The sequence below is a fragment of the Gadus macrocephalus genome, chromosome 14 (assembly GCF_031168955.1).
Source record: "Gadus macrocephalus chromosome 14, ASM3116895v1".
NCBI classification, from domain to species: domain Eukaryota; kingdom Metazoa; phylum Chordata; class Actinopteri; order Gadiformes; family Gadidae; genus Gadus; species Gadus macrocephalus.
In genome coordinates this window covers 6,536,721-6,553,834 of record NC_082395.1, presented here as the reverse complement: position 1 = coordinate 6,553,834, position 17,114 = coordinate 6,536,721, and the positions used below count along the sequence as shown (strand labels likewise).

Sequence of the window (17,114 nt, the reverse complement as noted above, 5' to 3'; positions counted from 1 at the left end):
GACAGCAGGGATCTCTCTTCCATCTTATATTTATGCATATGGTGTGGTGACTGAGCTTTTACTCATGACTTTGGACTTAAAAGGCACCCAGTGCAACTTTCGAGGCTTAAAAATAAACATTCAATTTCTAGTCTTTTTTACACGTAGTAAGTTTCAATAACTCCATACCATTACATACCGACATTTAAGCAGCAAAGATGAGACGTCGTGTGGTGAGAACTGATACAAAATCGATAACAACAATGCCGCCATTTTCTTTATTTTTTGTAACCTACAATAAATAAAGCAGGCTTCCAGTCAATGGAAAAATGGCTTCTCCCCACCGGCGATTGTTGTTGTTTACGATTTTCTATCAGTTCTCACCACACAACGACGTCTCATCTTTGCTCCTTGAATGTCGATATGTAATGGTATGGAGTTATTGAAACTTACTACGTGTAAAAAAGACTAGAAATGTAATGTTTATTTTTAATGTTTACATAAAGTTGCACTGGGTGCCTTTAAGGAATTAATAGTCGAAATGGGACTTGCAACTACTATGCATCGAATAGTGCCGTTTTGTCGATTGAATGAAATATCCCCCATTGTTACAAATTCGATTTGGCCCCAAATGTCTCTCGACTGGGCTTGCACAGATGAACTGCAAAATTAGATCTTGTTAAATTTTCTCTTGAAGTATAAATAATAGACCCCCCCCCCCCCAGGCTTTCTACCTCTGTTTTACAAACAAACAAACAAGAGGACTTTGCAAGATCATACAAAGAACTCATCCAGAGGTCACAAACAGTCATTTTTGGCATTAGCTTCTGAGGAGAGGTGCCATTAGCCTGGCCAAACGCAGTCGCCTAGAAACGCCGTCAAACATCGATCTGTCCAGGTTCCCTAAAACACCAGAGGGCGCCCACTTCTTCCACACGCATCAAGTATTACGAGGGAGGCCTTCCGTGACGCCGCTCTAGATCTGCAGCACCAGCCCGGCGGCTGAGACGTTGTCCCCGCCACCGGCGGTCTGGTACACCTCGGTGCACACCAGCACGGGGGCCACGCAGACCTGGTAGTCGTCCTCGTGCCAGCAGCTGACCGGCCGGCTCTCGTCCACGCTGATGCGCTGGCTGCCCTCCTGGCGGCTGACGGAGAACGAGTCGTCCATGATGAGGCGCGCCTTGCTGGGGTCGATGTCCGGGGAGCCGCACACGTGGCGGTTGGCCGTGAGCGAGGCCTTGGCGGTGGCCGACATGGTGTTCTTCCACTGGGAGCCCTGGGTCACGATCATGGCCTGGAAGGCCAGCGTGTGGACGTGCAGCCGGGTCAGCCGGCGGCGGCCCGTGGCGCTGGCCGCTCCCCGGTCGCCGGCCCGGTGGTGCTGGTTGAGGAGGCTGTAGAGCTCCCTCATCTGGTCCAGGACGGTGGCCACGCGGGGGTTGGGGTCCGAGAGCACGGTGATGTTGGAGCCCTTCAGGAGGCTGAGCAGGTTGGGCAGCTCCTGTTCGTTCATTCCCAGAGAGTTGGCCTGGAGGAGCAGGAAATCAGTGTCACACTATCGATACGGTTGATTCAGATCAAAACCATCTCATGGGAGGCACAGACCCACATGTATACACTATCATTTTATGCAGGCGCCAAAAATGTCCGGGAGCAAACTTAATATTCTCAAAGCCCTTTGAGAGGCTACACAAAAAGAATGTACTTGACTTGAATGTAACATTAAGCCAACTCAAAACCCAGGGACATTGTAATGTCTGAACAAACTGGGTTTCCTAGTTGAGGTAGCAGAAGAAATATAGTAATCTCTGACCCAGCAGTCCTAATATGTTTAGGAAAATGTCTGGGGGGAGAAGGCACAAAGCCTGGTCCAGAAAACAGATTCTGCAAGGGAGTTACGTATGGATTCCAGTTTCTGTCTATTCTACCAGAAAATGAAACTCAGATGAAGATTTCAGGAGGGGATAGTGCGAAAAATATGATGCGAAAGAAAGTGAAACGCCCCATTGCCTAAAGTCTTTGTTTGTGCCACTACAAATATAGCAAAGTAGAATGTCCTGCCCTTATGTTCCCAAATGAAGGGCACCGTCTTTCCGTTTTGCCCTTCAATCTATAAATATCTTATGGCCGTGGATTCTTGTCAATGTGTGTGTGGGCATGGTTCAAATTCTACATACGTTCGGGACCACCAGGTTGAGCAAGTCCTTCATCAGACCTTCATCCACGAAACTGGCCATTTCAAAATGGATGCCCGTCTGAGCGGACGAGGAGGACATCATGTCTGCCAGCTGGGAGAGGAGAGCTGCTCTCTCCGCTGTTGAGAAGAGGGAAGAACAGAACAAGGGACGGTTGATTGGGACACAGAGTTTGAGAAGAACAGAGGCAGTTAAAAGAAGGTGCCTCAGAGTGTCAAACTGATTTTAGAGTGTAATTCGTCAGCACTTTTGCAATTCGTCAGCACGGATTGCCAAATGTTGAAAATGTTATTGTGGTACTGGTTAAAGAGGAGAGGAAGTATGCGTGTGAATGAGGGAGTGGAAGAGGGAAGTGACAAATAGCAAGTCAGTTGGGGACAATGGACAAATGAAAACAACATGACTAGTCTCTCTCTAATCTCTTATCTAAACAGTCTGGGCTTGAATCAGCAGTCATTTGGCAAGGCTGAATGCCACCCTGGGAATACAACACAAGTGGAGGACTGACCCGACACACCGCAATGTCACTGTGGGAGTGTGTGTGGATGATGGCGAGTTTGAGTCTTTTTGGACTCAGGGCTGGGTGAGGTTGCACAATGAGTAATCAGTGTGCTGTGCACAGGTCAATCCAGCCGTCTCCAAACACACTCAATAAGTTCTGCCAGATGGCAACAATGCCAGGCCATGTATCATTATCAAACCTTTACAATAAACTGGTCTTTCAACACTTTCAATCACTAGTGCCACCCTGCGTCCTTTGTCTTGAGGAGCCCGGTTTTGGTCACCTAGGTGGAGTGTGGTAGCCCCCTAGGTGGAGTGTGGTAGCCCCCTAGGTGGGGTGTGGTATCCACCTAGGTGGGGTGCGGTAGCCACCTAGGTGGGGTGCGGTAGCCACCTAGGTGGGGTGCGGTAGCCACCTAGGTGGGGTGCGGTAGCCACCTAGGTGGCGTGTAACACTGTAGCAGGAACTTGGCTACACACTCAATATCCAATTATTTCCCCTTTTCACGAAACATCCCCAAAAGTACCAGTCAAAGTATTTCCTCATCTTCTCATCTCACCTGGCTTAAAGGGGAAATTGTCCATCATCTGCAGCCCCCCCACCACCAGAAGATCAGGGTCGAAATCTTGAAGTTTCTCTGCAAAGTCATCCATGGAGTCCAGGTAGGGGTTATGGTCATCACTGTGGACTATGTACCTGTCGACACCAAATGTGTTAAATAGGGATCGACCGATACCGATTTTTTAGGGCCGATACGATACCGATATTTTTTCCTCAGCCTTAGCCGATACGCCGATTATTATTATTTTTTTAAATGGAACATTTATTGAACTTCAATATAAAAAACAATATTTAACAAATAGTAAAAACAGGTGAAGTAGAACAAGTAAGAACAAGTAGATGAACAATATTTAACAAATATTAAAAACAGGTGAGGTAGAACAAGTGAAAAAAAACCGGGAATATCGGCCGATAATATCGGCCGACCGATATATCGGTCGATCCCTAGTGTGAAAACGGGATACACTACATCTACTACATCAGACGCTTGGTAATACAGCCCGGTACAGTGCCGGCGTGTCCTACCTGTTGGCCCTTCGGGAGGTGTAGGGGCCCCAGCTGGCCCCAGCGGGGTACTCGAGGATCAGGTGGATGTCTGGCTCCTCCACTACATTACCGGCCACTAGCGAGACACAGGGAGCAGGGCATGAAAACCGGGTGGAGGCTAACGTTACTCTGCGGCATGCATGGGAGGCCGGGGGGGGGGAGGGGCCAGAGTTCAACTCTAATATAATCGTCCGCTGTTAAATGAGTCAACGTGCAACTGTGGAATGATATAGGCATGTGCTTACCCATGATGTGCTGGGACAGGACCTCGGTAAAGTCTGGGCTGAAGGTTCCCCCTAGCAAAACGTCACAGCCCTCGTTTGCCATGCGACCTGCCATCACAGGGGCGTTTCCACCCACTGCCCATCGGTTGCCGGGCAACCCCCGAGAGGTTTCCACCAGCTCGCTGAAGAGTGTTTTATTCATCACAAAACGCCTGGAAGGGTGACAGAAAGGGGGGGGGGGGGGGGAGGCGGTCGGTGAAACAGCTTGATGATAGAAAGACCAGAGGTTTGGTAGTTTAGATCTTATCTTAATGCTTTTCATGAAAGGTTAACTGTTTTACTAAGGAATTCAACCGACTTCAGAACCTTGGTTTACCCTGAATGCATTCCGATACCAAGCAAAGGCACCCGTTAGAAATCCCTGGCACACACAGAATAGGATTATAGAGTGGTCTAATCTGTAATGACCTCATTAATTTTCCATTTTAAATACCACGGTGGGTTCTACAAAGCCTGGGGGGGTTTTCCTTTGTGTAAAAGGAATATGTTCACAATTAAGTATGCTGGACTACAGATTTGAGATGTATTTGAGCTGACAGCAAAACATTCCTCCTCTACAGCTTCAACATGACTGTGCATGAAGATGGAAAAGGTTTGTATATACAGGAAACTTGTGTGATGAGGTGAGCATGAATATGAGGTAGCAAAGACAATAGCAAAGTCAACCCTCCCAAGATAAATAACACTGTGTTTACATACTCTGTGAACTATGGGCGTATGAACATATTAAAGGGATGCAGGAAAGAATACTGAGTGACTACAGGGGTGGAGTATGACAGCATGGGGTTCATTTTTCAAAGTTATAATATTATAAGATTAAGCATTTAGCTACAAACAGTTGGGTTTAGGTACACCCAACTATAATATTCTCTGTCTATGACTTCCAAATATTTCCTAACAATCTAAGCGGCGGGAATGTCTCACAAAATAGGCATGAGTTGATCCAATGTTTTGCTAAGCTGAGAAATGCTAAATGATCCTTAAATCAGTTTTGTTCCATATCTAAAATGTTTGGTTACGTTCTTCAGTTTAATGAGACCATCAATCGTCAAGGCAGTTCAACGACGACGCTTATTACGATTCAAAAAGAGGATGGGGGGGTGGTAGTTGCCAAGAAGAGACTCTCCAGTAAAAGCACCGCAGGGCGGTCACATGCTCAGATCATTTACAACCCTCTCTATTACACAGATCTCAAGTCTCGTCGGTCTGCTGCCTTTAGATATGAGCCAGAAGCACTTCATTAGTCCTGAACGTTGTGAGCCAATAAAATGCGATCAGTAAGAATAAATAACAATGTTAATTTCAGGTTGTTGTTTTTTCACAGCCCATATCGAGGAATAGGATTAATCTGAGCCATGTTGGGTGTTGAACGGAGCCCTAAATAGCATGAGAGGAGAAGGACTTATGGCGATTGCTGCAGAACATACACTTGCCCCTGTAAATGCCAAAGTGCCATGAGTGTCAGTTTAGCTGTTCTTTTTTTAGATGGTAAACGGGCTGCTGCTGTGCCTATGTATCGTTCATCATCGACATTGCACGGTAAAACACTGATGGAAGATTGCACACATTATAGATGGGTGGCTAGATACAAACAAAACACACACAGAGAAAGGACGAAAGTGCCATGGAAACCGAACAACAGAGGGATTTCCTTGGGACGGAAAGTGAAATTTGTATTTTCGTTGAGTTTATTGACCCTTGAGCCTTTTCACTGAACCGTGCATGCCAGTGAGGCCAAGACTGTCCGAAAGAAACATGAAAATAAAAACCTCTATTCTGTGCATTTCCAACCATTATGAGTACTATGTATTGAGCCCTAAACAAATACTACTATTATGAATGTGCTGGCTTCCCGTTCTACCAGAGTACAGTATAGTGCCCCTAAAGGGCACCGGTTACCCTGCCCACCAGCCGAGGAAACTAGCAGGGCTGAATGATATGGCAAAAAACTAATCATCTTGCGATATGACTCAGCATTAGTGGGACAGAATAGATCATTTTTGCCTTACTATTTTCAAGGGCATCTCCTTCATAATGGGATCATACATTTACCCCAAATAATTGCAACTCCTGGAATTTGGATTTTGCAATTGGCCATATTGGGATTTCAATATTATTTTGATTAGTTGTTCAGTCCTAGTTACTAGATGGTTAATTAGCAAACAAGGCCGACGTAGGATCTCAGTCCGATCTGAGCATGATGAGCACTGCAAGTCATTTCACAGCACACCACTTCCCCTTTTTTTTATTTTACAAATCACACTACACACGCACGCACACACAGTTAGTTTTTTGGATAAGTTTCATTGGTTAGCCACAAAGAAGATCAAAACATACCATGTCATAAGTTAATGGTTCAAATACTCACTCTGAAGCGGCTCCCGGAGCGAAGAAATAGGCGAAGCTCTGGGCAAGTTGTTGGGCGTTCTCGATGGAGTCATGGTGCAGGGGCTGGTGGGTGCTGGACAGCCCCATCTCATCCATCAGTGATACTCCATCCACTATCAGGTCCACGCACCCACCGAAACCTGCAGGGAAACCAAGCAAAAAGATTTGAGCAACATTTTGGTAACTTGCATTGCCTTGAGGCATTGAGGGCTTTGGAAGAAAAACACTTTCTAATTCCCTGTGAAAAGTATACATTATACAGCTGTTATTGAAGCTGTTGGAATTGCAATAGGTCTCTTCACTTGCCAAGGGCTTGGGAATGTTAATTAGTATGCAAATGCTAACCGTCGCTTCGTCAATAAGGTTCGGCTTTGACTCAAGTTAGGGATTGTCATTACCTTATCAATCTTGCGTAACCAGAAGCTGAACTCTGTGCATTGCAGGGACCTGACAAATGCTATAGATTGTATTTTTCGAAACATGCAGTCCACACAGACAAGCATTGAGTATTGGTTTTATGAACTAATTTGTCACGGAACAATAAAAAGCAATACATTGGTAAACCAAGCCTCCTCTCAGAACCGGGCTTGACCACAAGCCCGTAGCATACAGCAAATAAAAACATCAAAAATTATTAGATGAGTAAAGAGTGAGTAAACCAAGACAGATTGAAGCGGTGAAACAATAATCCAGGTTGTGCGGGGGTGGATATCAGTTTAAGGGTGGGGGGATGTGGAAAAACCGTATCTTTGCTCTTAGAAACAGAGCAAAGTTGTATATATCTTGTCAGTTTGCATTCAGTCCGCATTCTTGGGTAGGGCAGTCCTCAAAGAGAGAGTCAACAATTGGTGAAAGGTAAACTGTCTTAGTCAATATGGTCAAGGAGCGTTTCAATTCCATTCAAAAAGCTTTATGGCACGACCATTGTTGTGAACAGTATTACCGATGCATTATTTATCTTTATTTTTTATACCTGATGGAAGCATGTTTCCTTTCCCTACAAGAGTTTTCTACTTTGTCAATGCATATTAATTAAAAAAGTATTAATATATATATTTTTTTATAATATATGTATAGATTTATTATCTTCAAACCAGAACATGCGGTTTTCGGGTTCTCATTGTTTCAAGTAGTTTAATGTTGCAACAATGCATTGTTGGTACTTTAGGGGTTAATTCCTGAAGGCAAATAGACGAGCAATGACTCAGCATTTATCCTAGAACTCGAGGAAATCATTCTGAATTCACAACATTGAGAATGCAGGTCAGAAAAGGTGATTAACGTGAGATTGATTTGTAATCAAGATGCATTTGATGACATTGTATGACAGCACTCCAAACCTTTTAGGTTGGGTTGGAGGAGTAAAGGTGGAAATGATGTAGTAGCTGTGTGTGTCATGGTCCAAATGATACAATTAAATAGTGATAAGATCTAGAGTCAGCTGATTAGACATTTGACAAAGTACTCAATGCGCTGATTATTAAATATTGTTTAGACATTTTGAGACCATTTTTTTTTAAACGATAAATCTAAAAACAACTCCAGCGTATGTGTTTTTCAACTGCAAATTATTCAAATAATTACAATGCAATTAAGTTAACGGGACTTTCGTTTGCAGCGCAATGTGGATACAACCAATGTTGAGTTGGCTCTGTTTTACTCAATATTATCTGTATTTACTTATTACATCCCCCAAAAACCGGTTAATGCAACCACATCAACGCCATCTAACCAGGTCAAGAGTCAGACTAGTTTTGAATACATTAAGAGGAAACGATGCGGAGGAGACTACGCTTCATGCCCTGCATCGTTGGGTTACAATGTGTTGTCGATTTACTAACGCTGCTATAACGTTATTCTATTACTCGAACGGGACGGATAGACCCAGTAATAAGAAAACGAATATAAATGAAGTAAAAGAAAACGATATTCATTGAATACAATAGTATGTCCTTAAAAAAAGACAGGTAATTGCCAACATTGGCTTTAGGTCAACGTATAACTGCCCGTTAAACGCTCTTCTCCTCCACTTACCGATCGCCACTTTGGGTCGAGCTCTGATATCAATGCCCACTTTGCGCTCCGCTCGTAGCAACGAAGACAGGACGTTGTCCAGCCGGTCATCTAGCATCGCGTCCGGGGGTGTTCGGAACGTGTAAGCCAGTATTAAAACCAAAATGGATACAAATGAGCCATACTTCATGAACGAAGAGCCGTTCACCCCCTCCATGTCGACTAGCTGGCTGCTAGCATCGCTCTGAACATCAGTGCGTTCTAGAATCTACTACCAAGCTTACCGCTGAGGGGCGGGGGGTGTGGCGTTTGTTTTCCTGTAGCGCTAGTGCCGTTTGACAACCGAGTGGGCGGATCTTAAATGAAACGTTATAAGATAAACAGTGGAAGAAATGCATGAAAATACACTTTCCAAAAATACATTCGTATATTTTAACCGTGTAAGTGTTGGGAAAAATAACCTGCTGAGTACATCACATGTACATTACAAATATAGCTAACTCCTACCCTAGCCTGATGAGCACATCACATGGCAGGAACACAATATAGTCAACTCTTGCTCTAAACCAACGAACACATAACACAAACATGATAATATATAGTCAGGTCAAGGCCGGAGCCGAAGGCCCCATTTCTCAGCCAGGCAGATGGTGGACACTCAGACAATGCACCAGTCATCCTCAAGAACGGGAGAGCCACATTAATCTATCACACAAGAGACACTTTGAGGTGCTCTCCCCCGTTAGGAGGAACACAAGAGATACACATGCATATACTAGGGGCCTGGGAGCCAAGGTCAAGCAAAAACACACAGAACCACACACACCTCATCGAGAGGAGGATACAGCATAAGACTGTATCACACTGGGACTCTTGATCTTCTTCTGAAGCAGACCTTCCACGGAGGCGAAGCTCTGGACGAACCATCAGCGCTGATTAGGGACTTAGACATATTCGATCTCTCACGCTTTATGACTCTGTATAACCGTTGCCACTTTACTTAATAAATCCAAGGTCCTCGTGCCGACAGACTTTATTACCTCTCCGTCTCATTTCATCTGGTCCAGTAACTAGACAGACCGTTTTTCCCCTCATAAGGACAGCACTGGGTCCAAGTGCTGAAGCGCAGAGCAAGTCTAGTTTCTACGGCGAAGTGGGCGTGTTTGTCGTTATTGACAACAAGCCGGAAATTACTCATCATTTTAGTTGTGCGAAACCGAACATGATGGCGCATGACAGCCCTTAATTTCCTGGCATCAACTACTCATCCGAATCCTATAAACTATTGACAGGGGGTCACGTCACACATAGTGTAGTAGTTTGCAGTAAACATGAACTTTCACCTTGTGTTGGCTCACACAGATAACACAAGAATGTATACATAATGGCTGAGGTTAATTTATTCCGTTTATTGTTCTCAAAAAAAAAAAAAAAATCACATCAGTTTGATCAGCATAGAGATAAACCACTCTAAAAAGAGCACCCTTAATACTGACAAAAATAAGAAACATCTCTTTATCGGCAAGTAAAAAAAACACACCAGTCAATGGAGGCTTATCTCAATCATACAAAGGGTTTGCAAATTAAAGGAAACAGAAGTTTGTGAATAGATTAAAAAATATCCCCACATGGCAATTTTGGGATATACTATAAAAACTAAAAAACGGTTGGCCTACTACTTGGTCCACTGCAAATAAAAGCATGTGAAACAGTTCAGTGCAAGCAAGTCTCATTTGATGATTAATTGAACACTTTTCCTTAAAATGTCCCGCGATAGTGGAACACAGCTGCATAACGGCAGCTATAGCGTCGAACCCTATGAGGAAACAAAGATATGTTTAAATGGATCAATACTGGTATACATCTAAATACAATCTTTGCAGGTCCTATTGCAGAAAACATGCCTGTAATCATTAAACCCTTATGTGCACTACCACAGGGTGCTCCAGCATTTATCTATACCCTTGTGAACACTAGAGGGTACTACAGCAGCATCTACCAACCCTCAGTTAACTTTCAGAGCCACCCATGTCTCACTCATGGGCCTAAAAACGTAAAAAGTTTAATGTGAGTCAACGGAGATCAATTGGAAAAGTTATGATTCCAATTTGAATCTCCATGAAATGTTCCTTGCAGGGTTAGTCAACATTTTCCACATCAAGATACATCTTATTTGTTGAGAAATGGCATCAAAGTGACCACTGCTTTTAGCTTTTCCGCCAGTTAACTAATGTTGACTAGGACTTATTCCAATGACAATACAATGTATATATGAATATATACAATGAAAATGTATATATTTTAATTAGACAGACCCCCCCCCCCCCCCCCCCCCAGGACCATTTCATGGAAATTTAGATTGAAGGCAAAACTTTCTTATTGTAGCTCTGTTGACTCAAATCCAAACAACCTTTTCCGTTTCCAAGCTCCAGACCACATAAATATATTTTAATATATTTGATGCTTCAGATGAGAGCACGCATGTTTCTCCTGACACACGTCTAGTTACTTTAGATAATATTAATACAATCTGATAGTTACAATAGCAACATGGGCGTTTTGCTCAGCGTCAACTTACATTTTACACAGGGATTCCAGCCACAATTCCAGACTCGATGCCACAGTGGTCCTCTCCACGCAGGATCTTAAAGAACCCTGAAAAACAAAGGACGGCACACGTTACAAACTTTCACTAGTTTCTGCAATGTGCACGGACAACGCACTCAACTCACATCCATTTTGAGACCACGTATGCACAGCTGCGAGTATTGATTGGGTGATGGATCATGTGCCCTTACCATTATCTCCCCAATCTGTGTTCCATGAGTTGGCACACAGCCAGTATGGGATGCTATCCTCCACGCCCCAGCCCAGGATCTTAATGGCATGGCCGCCCAATGCCTCCCCGGAAACATGTTTATATACACCTGGGGAGAGGACAATACGAAGTAGAACAGTAAGAAGCAAGGGGTGATGTTCAGGAAGCAGGGCCGCTAATTTGAGAATGCTTAAGATACATTGTTCTAGAAGATATATAAATACAACGGTCATCACTAGCAGGTATGCACTTGTTCCACATTGGTAAGGCCTTCTTACCAGTCTTGTAAAGTGGGAAGTCTGCGTACACGGTAAAAGCGCCCTCCACTGGTCCATTCTGGTAGATCTCAGCCTGAATCTCTGCCACGTCTGATGAGACACTGTAAGAGCTCTTCCCTACCACAGACAAACAAATGTTGGTTAAAAGACTAAAAAGGCAGGGTTGCACTCGACCTACGGCGGGGCTTGTCAAAGGGAACTAATTATAGACATGTTCGGTTCCACATGAATATTTTACAGGAAGGGCTACTTGTGTAGTCCAAACGTGCGTCTTTCTTACCAAAGTGCTTGTCCTGTTTGTAGCTCGGCGTGTATCCAGGCTCACACTTCTTGGCACACTTTGGCGTCTTGCCCTCCTCTCCGGTGCAGGACGGTCTGCTGCCGTTCACATGGTGCTCACAGGGAGCGATGGTGTAGGGCCTGCAGCCTGGGGACGGAGCACCATGGACGTCACACTAGAGATACATATTTTAACTAGGGATGCACCGAAATGAAAATTCTTGGCCGAACCCGAATGTACTGAAACAGTTGGCCGAAAGCCGAAATCGAATACCGAATGTGGCTTTTACTGTTTTTCATTCATTTTGCTTTAATTTTTCACCATTGCATAAATCAAACAATTAAATGTCCTTTATAAACTTTTTTGTCTTCCTTTTCAATAAAAAAAATCAATTACAAATTTGATACAAAATATTTATTTAATACTGAACGTTTTCCAACATTCCAGCAGACCTTATAGCAAGAATTTAAGAACAATGTACCTTTAAATAAATGAGTAAAATTATTATTATTATTTTTCTTTTTAATTATTTAAAAAAATTAAAATAAAAATGTTGGGTGTATTATTTTCGGCCTTTTTACTCCTTCGGCCGAAACCGAACATTATGTTTTGGGCATTTTCGGCCGAACATTTTCGATGGCCGAATATTCGGTGCATCCCTAATTTTAACAAAGAAGACCCATCCCAACGAGTGCACCGCGTCAAGGTCAACACACAGGATTGTTGAAATCTTCAGAAGGTCAAATTCATTGATCTGATCCCCAGTGTGTCAGTCAGCGCTCTCACTTGGAACCAAAGTGAATGGAAACAGCCATCAGAAAGGGACAAGCGCTAAAAAATGATTTATGTAAAGTGCTGTAACAAACAGAGTTGACGGTGCACATCTAATACGCTCCAAGAGGGGCTTCAACACAAGGCATACGGACACTCACCGATGTGGGATTCATAGAGTCCGCCAGACACCAGTCCTTCATTGGCCCAGAAACTCCAGGCAGCAGATGGATATCCTCCGTTACACCTGTGACATGGTTCATCATCAGACTGAGTAGTAGTCCTACTACTACTACAAGCCAGCATTGATGTCCGGTAGCCACTCACCCCATGCCACAGAGGTGGCAGCAGCTCAGCAGGTCTTCGGATGAGATCTCCACACTGACCTTGGCGTTGCTATGGATACACACCCTGTCCGAGATGGCCTCTGCAGCTCCAAATGCCTACAGGTATGACACCAGTCACATCCAGGTCATAAGAAAAGTTAAAAACTTAACATAAGTGTGGGGACCACCCCCCCCCCCCCCCCCCCCATCACCGTCTTATAGACAGCAAAAGGTTACAGAAGATAGAGTCCTAGAGTCAATTTTGTTCACCGTTGGAAAGGCAATATCCACCATCCAAAATCCAATATCCATCCAAAACCCACCCCCCTCTTTCATTTTTGCATATTTGTTTATTCAGTTCATTTAATTACTCTCTCTCCCTTTCTCTGTAACTATAACCTACACATATTAACTAATTTCACCAGACTGAAACTCTCCTCTGTGCTGCTCTGGCCTCCCGCGGCCGGGGGCCGGCTGCCCTGGGGAGGGGGGGGTTCATCAGGGGGGATAAGGTGCTTCGGGTGTGACCTCTATCGCGTTGGGGGTCAGAGATGCCGGAGGAAAGCATCTGGACACACACACACACACTCACTCTCTCCCTCTCACAAACACCTCCCCAAACCCTCTCGTAATCTGTCCTTGTCCCCGTATAATTCTTTATGTTTTGGTATATGTTACATGTCTGTCGCACGTATCTGGGTTTTGTCGTGTTATGTGGTGTCTGTAAATGTATGTTTGCACTTTGGAAAAAATAAATAAAAATAAAAATAAATAAAAAATAAAAATATATGGTGTGACAGAGGAAGTCATCGGTTTAAGGAAGCCCATAGTAGGAAGTAGAGAAAAAAACCGAAGCGGCTGAGATTAGGCTTCAACCGAAAGTATATCTGATGAAAGCACTTTAATAGCAATAACGGATGAGCCTAGATTCCGTTTCAGGGTGCAATAGTGGTTCGCTTTGGAATCCGGGTAATGAATCTGAACTTCTTAGGTTCAACCGAATGAGCCAACGCGTTCCTCAAAATTGAAATCAGCTGTTCTAAAACAGAGTACTGGTTGAGGATCAAACGTACCCTAACCTGCTGCCTGAAACAAGGCCCTGGTCTTTAAACACTTCACGACAAAAGTAGAATTCATCACAACATTCAGACATCACGTTGAAAGACTTAGGCCCAATCCCATTTCCACCCCTTCCCCTTTTGTTGAAGGGGGAAGGGGAAGGCGTAAGGGGTAGAAATGGGATTGGGCCTTAAACTTGACGTACCCAGCATGAGCCACAGGAGCCCTGGTCCCTGATCTCCTTCAGAGTGGGGCACTGAGGCCACTGAACCCTGGAGTCAAAGTTCTCCGGCAGCTTCACGTCTCCAGAATAACGGACCCTGTATGGAAGGAAAAAAAAGAAAAAAAAAAAGGTTTTCATGCTACAGGCAAAGGATTACGTTGCATCGAAATTTCCTTTCTTTTATTACTGATTCAATCTGTGTTGTACATTAATTTTACTTTCATTCCCTATACAAGAGGAACTGCAATAATCAGGAAAGACTGCTTCATAATTTTTAAGCATCATCATAAAAAAAAAGGGTAGTATGATACCGCAAGCAAAAGTGTGACATCAAGACATTTAGAAGAGCTACAGAACCTAAAGCCTGACCACAAGTAAGCTCAAATGCTGTTTGTGTCGACATAAATGACCATTGCCGGAACAATTTCAATTTGAAAAAGAAAACCCCCTGAAAGAAGCAGCATTCTCTGAAGCAAATCAAAATTAAACCAAAGAACTGAAAATAATAAAATGTTAGAAAAGAAAAAGGCCTTACAGCAAACAGAAAAATAAGTGCACCAAAACAGAGTCACACAATGAGACTCACATGGTGGGGAGTCTGGGTCCATTGAGAAATGTACCACACAGCTTCTTGACATAGCTGTGGTCTACATGACGGAAATTTTGGCCGGCCTACGGTACAGTAAAAGGACAAAGATAAGGTCTCCAAGAAATCAATGGACAATCAAACAGTGAATAAAAAGGTGATTTATTTTTTGGTTTGTTCCAGAGCAGAAAGAGCCGAGCTTATGCGAGAGAACTACCCACCTTCCAGGTAGTGTTGACCTGGTTGATGTAGTCGACCATTTCACTGGACAGAGGCTTGAGCTGTGGTCTGGCCCTGCCCACAGACAAGATGATAGCCATCACCAGGAGAGCTGCCTGCCACATTCTATGGACGGAAACATAATGTTGACAAAGGTTAGGGATCTTTAGTTTAAAAACAGGTGAGGCGAGAGAGATAAAACAGTACTTGTCTTGAGGCAATCTCAAGTGATTTACAGTGTACACACGGTCAACACAAAGCATCTCGTCTCCAGTCTTGCTTGTCAAGCTCTCCACTGGTTAAACTGAACAGCAGCTTTCAAGAGGCAAAAGAATCCCAGGTTTAAGTGTCTGGACATGAACAGTGCTTTCGAGATGCTATGGGAAGATTTGGAAACTGGGAGGAGAAAAGAAAACACCACTCTGCTATTCTCATTTTGCTGCAAACCAATTTTTTCTTTCCCCCCACACTTGTTTGGAGATGTTTCAGTTCAGTCTTTCATTTAATAATCAGTTGACCTTCCCTAATATTTGAAAGTTGTACCGTTTCGATTGAACATGACTCAGCAAGAATGCATCATTTTCCGATTAACTGGGGCAGCCATCATGATAGTTGTTTTCTGACACCCAAGCACACCATAGCAGGAACAAATAGCGAGTTTCCTTTGTGGTTAAACAGATTCAACCCACACATTTCCCAACAAATTTGGGGAAAATAACAGCCCACAAAAATATATATAATTTGGCTAATCAGCCAAGGGATCCATCAAGTTCTGAGGCTTATCGGTTAATATTTCAAATCAAGGATTGAACTGGGAAAGAAAACATCTAGGTTTTTATTTTTTCACATGCAACAATTCTTGCATGTGGTCTACTAACCTCAACAAAGAAAACACCTCGAATCATGGTAGCCTCAGCCGTCTCATGAACGGTTACACAAGAAATGTAAACGATGTTATTGAGGTAATCGAGTTAGAAAAACAATGTTCCCTAGACCACTTGCCACAATGTTTTGATATACCAGGACAATCAACACACATGGCAAAGTCAATTTCGGCAGAATTCAAAATAAGGTTAGAAAATAAACAACCCGCTGGACATTAACTCTACCAAAAACAAATGCAATTGCAGGTTATATGAATGGACTTTGGAGGACATTCCTGTAAATGGGGATAGTAATGATTTACTTATTCTCTGTGTCTTTTTACGGATAATTCGGTTGCCTGTTCTGGAAGGGGGGGGGGGGTACTTAAAAACCTTTCGAAAGTACGAGATGCAAAATACGGTACCTGTAGCTTGTTTTTCAGTTATTGACAGATACCTCGATTGAAGTGAAGAAGAGCGGTCATCAAGGAAGTCCCGTTTGATTTATGTAAAGACTGTAACCACGTGACCTGGTCACATGAGTTTCTCGATTGCTCAACTCACGTGACTAACGCAGGGTTTTTTCACAAAGTCCAACAGTTAAAAAAAATTAAAATATTTTGAATGGATATCAAATTGATCAAAACCAAGCTCGATGGAAAACATTAAAAATTAGCTGTGGTTTTCTTTTACCAGACGTCGTATGTCAAAAGCATTTCGTCTGGCTCTTTCTGCAGTGGCTGACTATCTGCTTTCAGTTCCTTGTAGTCAGGTCATCTGACAGAATGATTTCACTTGAAAAACGCTGTTCCCTGTATTCCATGTTATTTTGTTATTTATTAAACCAGTATGACTACATGTGAGTGAGTACATTCTATGATTATAAAAGCTGACTTATGCTTTACACCAGTTTGGATGGCAGAGACCATATCATTCAGGATCTTCGATAGTCTGTGGTCGGTTACACCTCTGACTTAAGCTGTATATGTATGCTGGAACATTAACCACTGCTGCTACCCACCTTCCTGTTCAGAGAAGACCGAAAGATGACCTTTAATTTGGGTAGTGACTCATAAAGGCTGTTTGCTTCAGGCCTGTTCAAATCTTCAGCAGTATACAAATACTGTGTAGGCCCTACGCACAAATATATGAAACTATCTTAAACAGATCATTAATGTTTTAAATAGTTATGGTTTGTTTTCAATGTGTTTTTCCTTGTT

At 43.3% G+C, this 17,114-nt stretch overlaps 2 protein-coding genes across 3 annotated transcripts; both read right to left on the bottom strand.

The window, feature by feature from the left end:
- Positions 1-726: 726 nt before the first annotated feature.
- Positions 727-8,750, bottom strand: adpgk2 (ADP-dependent glucokinase 2). The gene is made up of 7 exons (XM_060071813.1): positions 8,493-8,750; positions 6,439-6,598; positions 4,032-4,222; positions 3,766-3,862; positions 3,239-3,375; positions 2,160-2,296; positions 727-1,510 (listed from the first exon to the last, which is right to left on the bottom strand). The coding sequence occupies exons 1-7, from the start codon at positions 8,686-8,688 to the stop codon at positions 956-958; spliced, it is 1,473 nt and encodes a 490-aa protein (XP_059927796.1). The 5' UTR covers positions 8,689-8,750; the 3' UTR covers positions 727-955.
- Positions 8,751-9,867: 1,117 nt separating this feature from the next.
- On the bottom strand, positions 9,868-16,469 carry ctsba (cathepsin Ba). 2 transcript variants are annotated; one of them, XM_060071814.1, is made up of 11 exons: positions 16,320-16,469; positions 15,034-15,157; positions 14,813-14,898; positions 14,209-14,323; positions 12,946-13,061; positions 12,780-12,865; positions 11,826-11,994; positions 11,568-11,755; positions 11,270-11,398; positions 11,050-11,126; positions 9,868-10,287 (listed from the first exon to the last, which is right to left on the bottom strand). In XM_060071814.1, exons 2-10 carry the CDS (start codon positions 15,154-15,156, stop codon positions 11,053-11,055), a joined length of 1,086 nt encoding a protein of 361 aa, XP_059927797.1. In that variant the 5' UTR covers position 15,157; positions 16,320-16,469; the 3' UTR covers positions 9,868-10,287; positions 11,050-11,052. The 2 variants fall into 2 exon arrangements, with proteins under 2 accessions (XP_059927797.1, XP_059927798.1); XM_060071815.1 differs by having other exon boundaries at positions 11,568-11,684; positions 11,848-11,994; positions 16,320-16,466.
- Positions 16,470-17,114: the final 645 nt, after the last annotated feature.